At 35.3% G+C, this 9,289-nt stretch overlaps 1 protein-coding gene across 1 annotated transcript in view; it reads left to right on the forward strand.

The window, feature by feature from the left end:
* Positions 1 to 2,865: 2,865 nt before the first annotated feature.
* Positions 2,866 to 9,289, forward strand: part of slc25a36a (solute carrier family 25 member 36a) — a 23,034-nt gene continuing 16,610 nt past the window's right edge. The window contains exons 1-2 of the mRNA XM_016461037.1: positions 2,866 to 3,282; positions 6,844 to 7,008. Coding sequence (XP_016316523.1) covers positions 3,242 to 3,282; positions 6,844 to 7,008 — 206 coding nt within the window. The 5' untranslated portion in view covers positions 2,866 to 3,241. The remainder of the gene's footprint in view (positions 3,283 to 6,843; positions 7,009 to 9,289) is intronic.

The following is a 9,289-nucleotide window of genomic DNA, read 5'->3' on the forward strand; positions in this document are numbered from 1 at the left end:
GTGGGAAACACGGGATGTGCATTATGGTAATGTTACAGCCATCTCGTCTCTTTATTTGGGTCTGGTCAAGTAACAAAAGCCCGGTTTTAGAAACGACTCAATGTAGCATTGTTGAAGCATTGTAGTATGATGGGTGAAATGCAACCTGTCAGGTGACATCATGTTTACATGCTGATCAGTTTTTACATTCTTTTTCATCTCATCATTTTTTTATTTAATATATATATATATATATATACATATGTGAGAGAGAGAGAGAGAGAGAATTATTAGAAAAATATTAAAATTTAATGTATTTGACCTCTAAGGTTAAAAGATGTGGAAGTTAAAAGGTTAAAGGAGGTTAATGTGCAATATAACTGCTTGGAATGTGCCATGTGAACTGCCCATTCACATATTTTTCCATACATCCACCCATTAATTATGCAGCAGTTTCTGATCATCCTAAACTATTTTCATTCTTCTGGCCCACAAATTTTGACTTCAGAATCATAATAGATTATTACTGGCCAGGTCAGATTGCTTATACAAAAATAAATAAATAAATAATTATTTACCAGTTGTTGGTATGAGCATTACATAAGAAAACAAGTTATTCTTAATAAAATAAGACATCAGAACATGCATGAAAAATGAATTATTTGAAATTATTTTTGATTTATTTGGTGCATTATTGTTGTAACACAAAATCAGAAGCTAGCTAAATTTATAGCAAGAATAAATATTTAGAATTTATAATAAGTTTAGTTAAAAAAACACTCAAATCAAATAATCAAAGAAATATGGTTAGAAATCAAAGAAATAATTTTCTCCTTGTGGTGTTTAGAGTAACCGACCCTACAGATCAATCTAATTTTAGAATTCTTATCTATGTTAAACAAAGTTCTTCTGCTGACCATTGCTCTCCAGATGTTTCTATCATGGTTTAATATTAAGCTGATTTAAAATATGATGACTTGAATTTATAGTTGAATGCAATACTGTGTTTCAAAACAATTTTACATTGTGTATGACAATAGCTAGAAATAGAATGGAAATGAACTGCACATACTGTTTGATGGTGAACTTTGTTCCCTTTGGCAATATATTGGAATAATGTGCTGCACAGTTAATCACCAACCTATTTTTTCCAGCACCAGTTTAGGCACATTGCTAAATGAGAGTAGTTATGTAAGTTCTAATGGATTCCAAGGTGCTGCACATCAAACTTTAATTTTATTGTAGCTTTCTTGTGACACTACTCATGGCATGAGACGGAAATCTGCACAAACACAACGCTGATAACATTTAGTTATTTCACTAATTTAGGATTTAAGACAATTATATTTGCCAGTTTGCTTGAAAGAGACATTTACTGTTTCCATCCTTTTCATGTTTTATCATCACTTCTCCATCCCCATAAAATCTAAATAACCTAGCTAAAAACACAGTTGCTCATTCCGGTAAAATCATGTTTCCCCCCTTGTTATTTTGCATTGTTCTTGCAGCTGCAGCCTTGTGATTGTCATATTATCTATAACAGAACGAAATGGTCATCGGTCAACCATGTAAAAAAAAATGTAACTCTATATGGAAGACCCTGTCTGAAGAACTTTCTCATTGTATTTCATTAGGTTGGCATGCCAAGAGAAATTAGATTTTCCATGCACATGATCTGAACTTGTTCAATTGTAGCTCTAATCTTGAAACCAAGAGGCGTGTGCATTTTATTCAGCTATTTAGTAAGGAAACCAGATTCGAGGTGCTGTAACTCCTGTCAGCTGACAGACACAGGTGCTCTGAGGTTTCATTCATTTACATATTACAGTATTACCATTCCTTTTTGCTTATGAAGTGCTATAACATTTTCATGCATTTCTGATTTTTGTAGCCTATTTAATTTTTTATTTGACTGAAAATGGCTCACAAAGAGATATATCAAATAAATATTTGATGTGCTATTTAGTAAGGAAACCAGATTTGAGGTGCTGTAACTCCTGTCAGCTGACAGACACAGGTGCTCTGAGGTTTCATTCATTTACATATTACAGTATTCCCATTCCTTTTTGCTTATGAAGTGCTATAACATTTTCATGCATTTCTGATTTTTGCAGCCTATTTAATTTTTTATTTGACTGAAAATGGCTCACAAAGAGATATATCAAATAAATATTTGATGTCAAATAAATATTGTAGAACTGAGTATAATTAGGAAAAAATTAAATGAGTTTTAAAGATTTCTCTGATTTTAATCAGACTTTGCAAATTTCCTGATAATTCCAGGTTCTCCATGTTCATGTCAATCATAACACACAAATTACAAAAAAAAGCTTTTGTTTTTATTTATTTTATTTTTTTTAACAGAATAAAAAAGTGCAATCTCCTGCTCAACAAGTGTCAAAAATCTATTTATATATATATTATATATAGGCTATTGTCTTTCTTACTAAACTTTATCAGCAGCCAATCCAATATTTTTCCATGTGAGTGAACCAAGTGCACGTGCAGACCCGCAGTGCATAAACTGACAGTGGTGTCTCACAATACACCAACAATAATATTTCTGAACAGCCCACTATGAATGCCCTCATTCATTCTAGAAATATGACGCTGTACTGTTAAACTAACCCCAGGTAACGTTTCTGGGGCACTATAATAGACAGAATTAAATTCGCCCTAAAAACACATTTGCAAATATGTGTCTTAACCTCTGAAAACGAGGTAAATCAATATTTACATTTTATCAATTGCGTGATCACGTGAAAGGAGCATGATGGGGCGGGGCAAACAGACGTCACGCCGCGAACCGACCAATCGCGGATTCTGTTTTGCGGTTGCTGATTGGCTCGTAAATAGCGAGTCTGCTGTCCATCTCAGTCAGCTCTTCAGCAGCCTCTGAATCACAGACACCACCGACTCTACGCGGATTTAGCTCCAGAAAAACGCGTCCCTTGCAACCACAACCTCGATATCCAATAGCCGTCTGTGTCGTTCAAAAGAAAATATCGCGATAAATTAAAAACGGACCGGTTAGAAGCAAAAAAGAGGCGCCTGCGCACATCAGCAGCCGTTAGCGGGCTGAGCTAGCCGCATCGCGCAACGCATCTCGCCCGCGAGACATCGGGCTGAATAACTGCGCTTTATTATCCTCATCCACATCAATTAAACTGAACGGTACATCAGAATCACAGCGGGTTCGGCGGAGCTGTCCGGCTCCTGCTCGCACTGCAGGCCTGGGTGTGGGTGCGGAGAATGCTAAAGGATGAGTCAGAGGGACACCCTGGTTCATCTGTTTGCTGGAGGGTGAGTAGCAAGCCTGAGGCAGACTGATCTATCAGAGCTGTCAACATGATGCCTCTCTCTTTGACATTGATCCGTTATAGTTGGGCTTGATTGATTTTAAAATTTAATGTCAGACACATTATTTGCAGAAAACAGGTTGACCGTTATAAAAGGTCAGGTAGATGCTCATTCAACATTGCTGTGAATTATCTAACGTTAGCTAGCTTCTGTCAGCATGTCTTCATGCTACAGATGATCGATGCTTGATTTGTGAATGCAAGGTGTCGTCACAGAATCCTCTGGAAGTCTCTAGACATGGCCGTTTTCTGATTTTCAGGAAGTGTTGTTGCTTTGATGTTTTCACTCGTGCTTTTTGCCATGCAGATTTCAGATGAAGACCGGAAAAACTCGAAGCTTCAAGCTAAGTGTGAACCTGAAGCAATACCATTTCCTGTAGCAAATCAGAAGCTTTGTTGTAGGCCTGTGGTTTCAACTGTCAGCTTGACGTTGGATGTTTGACAGCAATCTCTCTAGTATTAGTACAGCTATTTTTGACTCCCATTCTCATTCCTGCACGTTCCTGACTGCTCTTTTGCACTCTATGAGGCCCATCCAAACATCATTTTCTGCTAGCTCTTTGAATCAAAGGTTACACTGCCTCACTAATTTTCACAATCAGGAATGTAACAGAGATATGAGGGGAGTATATCTCTCTGAAACAAGCTTATATCTCTGAATGTCATTTGATGACTCCGACCCTGCAGGGCGATAAGAGGTCTAACAAGAAGCTTATAATAACAGCAAAACATGTGGGCAAAATCCCCTCATGGGTCATATGAAAACATTGTGTAAAAGGGTTTTGTCACATAGTGTTGGTTGGTATGTTTTCAGATTAGTTAATTCATACATATTGCGTATGAGAATAGCGGGTGATGAGTTATAGCTATAAGGCTAACCATGAGCAGAGAACAGATCATCTGCCACTGGAAAGAACTGTGTGATAAACCAATCAATTGTTGTGTGATATAGATAATCACTCCGCATTGGAAATGAGATTCCCTTGTCAGTGCAAAGCAATGATATATATATATATATATATATATATATATATATATCATTTTTTTAAAGTTTTTTTTATTGGTAGTTGACAAATAACATTGACTGCTGTTAAAAATTACAAATAATATTTCATGTTTTTATACATGCATATGTAAGGTGCTGTAATTGGATACCATATTTTTATGTAATCAGTAGATATTGGCAATTTATTATCCAATATTGGATGATAAATAGTGATAGAATATGACAAAAAATGTAACGCTCCATCGCCAATTCAAACACTGTTTTTTTTTTCATATTATATTTCAGACTTTTTTACTGCACATTATAAATTTACTTGTAGTATACAAACAGTTTTTTTTTTTTTTGGCAAAGTAGTTTAGGCTCATAGTAGTGCTTATACTAGTATCTGTTCTTGGCCATCATGTGAAAATTGTGAAAGTTATGTGGCTGTAAGAATTTGAAAGTCAGTGCATTCCTAAAGTCAACATGAAATCAAAATTGACAATTTATTTTTTATTGAATAGTGCAGTGTTTATTATAAATTTTATTTGTGCACATTATTTTTTTTAATTCATCACAAAGATAATCAGAACCTCTGTTTCATGCTGACTTATAATTTACACAAATGCATTGTAAGTGGCCAGATAAAAATCTTGCACAATGCAAAAAAAATAAATAAAAGTAAATGTACACATTGTGTTCATGAACAGCACCACAAGTGTTACTTGTGTGGGACCCACTAGGCCAGTTTGGTCAGATGACTTTTGACTGGACTAGTTTGGTTTAGGTCCTGTTTAAAAGGGACAGGTTACATTAGCCAAGATTTGTGTTACTTTTCTCCTGGGAGTTTCAGCACTTTGAACACTGCTGTGTAAACCTCAAGTGCAAACTCCTTTTTTGGGGGGGCTTCAAAACTACTAATCATTGACCAGGGGACTTCACTTTGGTGAAACATTTCCATTTACCCATTTGATCTTGAATTTCGGAAGAAATTAAATGCAGCTTCTTTCTTTTCTTCCTGGACTACTTCCCCTTTTTTTTTCAAAAACAAAACTCCTCATGTAATATTTTGTAAAGAGTAGAATTCCGTAAGTATCTGTGAATAATAAAAATCTAGTGGAATTTCTCTAAAAGGCCTCGCAGAGCATTTTAGTAGGAGTGGCAAATGGGTTTTGGTCGTGAATTCTGCATGATCATACTGTTCATTGGCCAACCATAGAGAGGGAGAGAGAGTGAGTGTGTAAACCTTAGCAGCAACAAACCAGAGGGCTTTATATCTGGGACAAAGTTCACAGCTGCTCCTTGCATGTGGGTCGGTCTTTTGAAAGGCGGCACAAAAAAATAGGCCTTGAGAGATGCAGAGTTTAGAACACAGGAATACAGTTCTGAGGTCAGCAGGTTTACGGAAAATGGTTTTCTGTTTTTGTCAACTTTATGCGCACATAATAAAAGCAAGGAATCTGTTTATGGAGCTTTCTATTAATTTGATTGACAGGTGTCTTGTCAGACCTTTGACATTTAGTGGCATAATTGTAGGCATTTTATTTGTAAAGTTGATTAGTGAAAACTAGGGATGCACCGATACCACTTTTTCCAGTACTCGCCCGATACCGATACTTTTTTAATTATGGCCATTAAAATTTATTTTACAAGTTTTTGTTACTTTCACTGATAATTTTTTTTGCTCTATGGTACATCATCTTTAATTTAATAGCATTGGAGCTGCTCCATTGCAGCGGCTTAGTACTGTAATCACGCGCTTTGCTGTAATAACCAGTATCGGTGCGTCCCTAGTGAAAACCCATCAAGATTAGACGAGTTGTTTGTGGTTTATTCACTGTTTCAGGTAAGTGTGTCGTCTTGTAAGTGATTGTGGGTCTTGTCCAGGCATAACCTTTGACTTGTTGCATGCTGGGCCCACTTTTTTCTGCTTCCAGCCCCCCTGCTGTGTACATGCATACAAGCAAATAGTACATGTTAAACTTAACCCATATGCAGATGTTAGTCAAGGCTGCATTCACAAGTCTAATCACTGTGGATGTCAGCTGAAGGAAAAATGCTCTGGCATTTAAAATGCAACACATTTATGTCAGCAGCTTATTTTTTATTCATACCAGAAGACTTTTGATCCTTGACAAAAGCAAAATCCATTAAATGTCAGAATATAGTGGTGTGTAAATGCAGTTATGTATAATGGTCTGTACATTATGATATGTAATGAATCAATTCAATTATTAATTTGCATCATCTCTCCAGAATGTCTGTTTTTGTGTTTTAAAATATTCAAAAGTTTGGGGTCAGCAAGATTTTTTTTTTTTAGGATGAAGTTAATGCTTTTATTTAGCAAGGACACATAAAATTGATCAAATATGACAAAAAAAAAACACATTTACAATGTTAGATTTTTATTTCAAATAATTGCTGTTCTTTTAAACTTTCTATTCAACAAATCTAGAAAACTTCATTACAATTTATATTGTGTAAATAAAGAGGATAGTAATATTTATTCTCTGTTTCTAGCTGTGGTGGCACTGTAGGTGCAATACTGACATGTCCTTTGGAGGTGGTGAAGACGAGGCTGCAGTCTTCTTCGGTGACTCTTTACATCTCTGAGGTTCAGCTCAGCACTGTGAATGGGGCCAGTGTGGCCCGCATGTCCCCACCGGGGCCTCTTCACTGTCTCAAGTGAGTAATTCAAAACCCAACCTCGCAAAATCTGGTTTATCATGCTCCAGGGCATGAAAAACTGCTAAAAACTGCTAAAAACATTGCAACATATTTCTATAGAAAATAATACTTGTTGGTACCATAAACACTAGAAATCTCTTGTTTAAAGGATCTTTATGATCAACAGTATTCTAGTCTTTGAACTTGCAATCAAAACTGTTCTCTGCTCAGTCTCTCTGTGGGTCTCTCTTGCTGACTGCAAATTACAACCACCTGTAGTGACCACAGAGACAAGAGTGTCAGAACAATGAGAGAAAGATGGATAATGGTTCGAAAGCCAGCAGAATACCTGCATCTTCCTATGTTCTAGGGCTGGGTTTTGACACAAACTTCACGATTCAATTCTCATTCATTTACATTTACATTTACATTACATTTAGTCATTTAGCAGACGCTTTTATCCAAAACGACTTACAAATGAGGACAATAAAAGCAGTCAAAACTAACAAAAGAGCAACAATATATAAGTGCAAATGACAAGTCTCGGTTAGCCTAGGTAGTAGAAGTAAAATGTGTGTATATATATATATATATATATATATATATGTATATGTATATATATATATATATATGTATATATCAATATCATTCACAAGCTTTCGATTCGATTACCGATTCGATTCAATATCGATTATTTTGGATTGGATATATATCAGGTACAGCACATGCCAAATTTTCTTAAGTAAAAAATATCTCTCAACTAATGCTGTAAAATATACATGAGAGTCAGTTGGTACTACATTACTCATAAAAACTTGATGGATTTATTCAAACATAAATTAAACATTGAAGAACAGTAAAATTTATAATGAATATGTTATATGGTGTATATTTTTAGCTAATTGCCCCTCTCTACAGTTTATTTTTTACAGTTTATCTGACTAATGAGTTTATGGTCACGAATATGTTTTTCTGAGGTAAATGTGACGTTATGTGACATTGTTTACAAGCCGTTACATTGACGTCTTTGCGCGGCTGAAAAACAGATTGAGCGATTACATGAGACAGAATACAGCTTGTAAAGTTGTACTCTGTCTTTTAACTTACCTTCGGATGTTTAGTCATGTTTATTTTGTGCTCCTACTATGTTCTGCTAAAATTGTTGCTGGCCTACCATGAAGGGCAGTCAGAATGCTTGTATAACTGTTTTGGCTGTTAGATCAACAATAACAATGTTTTGAGCCAGTTGACAACACTGTCACTTGCCCAGTGATCACTATCCCATATATTAATTAATCATTTGAATGTGTTTTTATGCCTTTAAACCTAAACATTTGGAATAGGTGAGAGTTTTACATAGACATGGTTTTCTTTTTGAGTTTCCTAGAATCTTTTTACTAGCAAAAGTATTTATGAATAAAGAGCTGCCATGGAGTTACATTATAGAAACTTGCAAGTTGTAAACCTAATAATTTATGTGTATAACTTGTTATACTGAATAATAGTGTTTAATGAATAATATAAAAATGTATTTCTTGTATAAAATCACGTTGCTAAAAAAGGCTTTGTACAGTCATTCACATTAACCTGTGGTCATGAATTGAATAGATAAGGGTGTCATATACTAAATTCAAACATTTTATGTTCTGAATTTGGTTTGTTCCTATTTTTTGGCCCTTTGAGACTAGTCTAGCTGTGAGAGTGCTCTGCAAGCCACATTTGGTAGTATTTTGCTAGTCTGGCAAAATGTTGCAATGCTATGGTTTCTGGGTGTAGCCTTGCTGTCTTCTCTAGAATTGGAATCACTTTTTTTGGCCCCCGGCAAGCAGTGTTATTCATGCCTATTGTATTACTCCAGAATCAGAGGGAAAAAGTTTGAAAAGTAGGTCAGGAGAAAATCAGTTACAGCTGCAGTGTTTTTTTTTTTGTTTTTTTTTTGTAACAAACTTCTGAAAGAGGAATTCTAGAGTAATCTGAACATGTCCATTTCTGAAGGCAAAGAAGGCAAAACATTAACTTTCACCTAGTTTCTATAATACTGGTCAGTAGGGCTGGGTAAAAAATATCGATATCTCGATATTAATCGATTCTCATTTTTACGGAACGATATCGATTCTTAAATCCCAAGAATCGATTAGTCTAGCCTGTTTTCAGTTAATGGACGGAACATTGAAGGGTACTTCCCATCCAATAAATCACAATAAGCATTGTGATTTGGTACTTTTAATATTAAACAAACTCTCAGATTTCAAATTCTGTCCATTGTATTGCAGTATTTAAACAATAAATGTCGTTTTGG

This window comes from Sinocyclocheilus anshuiensis, unplaced genomic scaffold (genome assembly GCF_001515605.1).
Source record: "Sinocyclocheilus anshuiensis isolate Anshui unplaced genomic scaffold, SAMN03320099.WGS_v1.1 scaffold4, whole genome shotgun sequence".
Lineage (NCBI taxonomy): Eukaryota > Metazoa > Chordata > Actinopteri > Cypriniformes > Cyprinidae > Sinocyclocheilus > Sinocyclocheilus anshuiensis.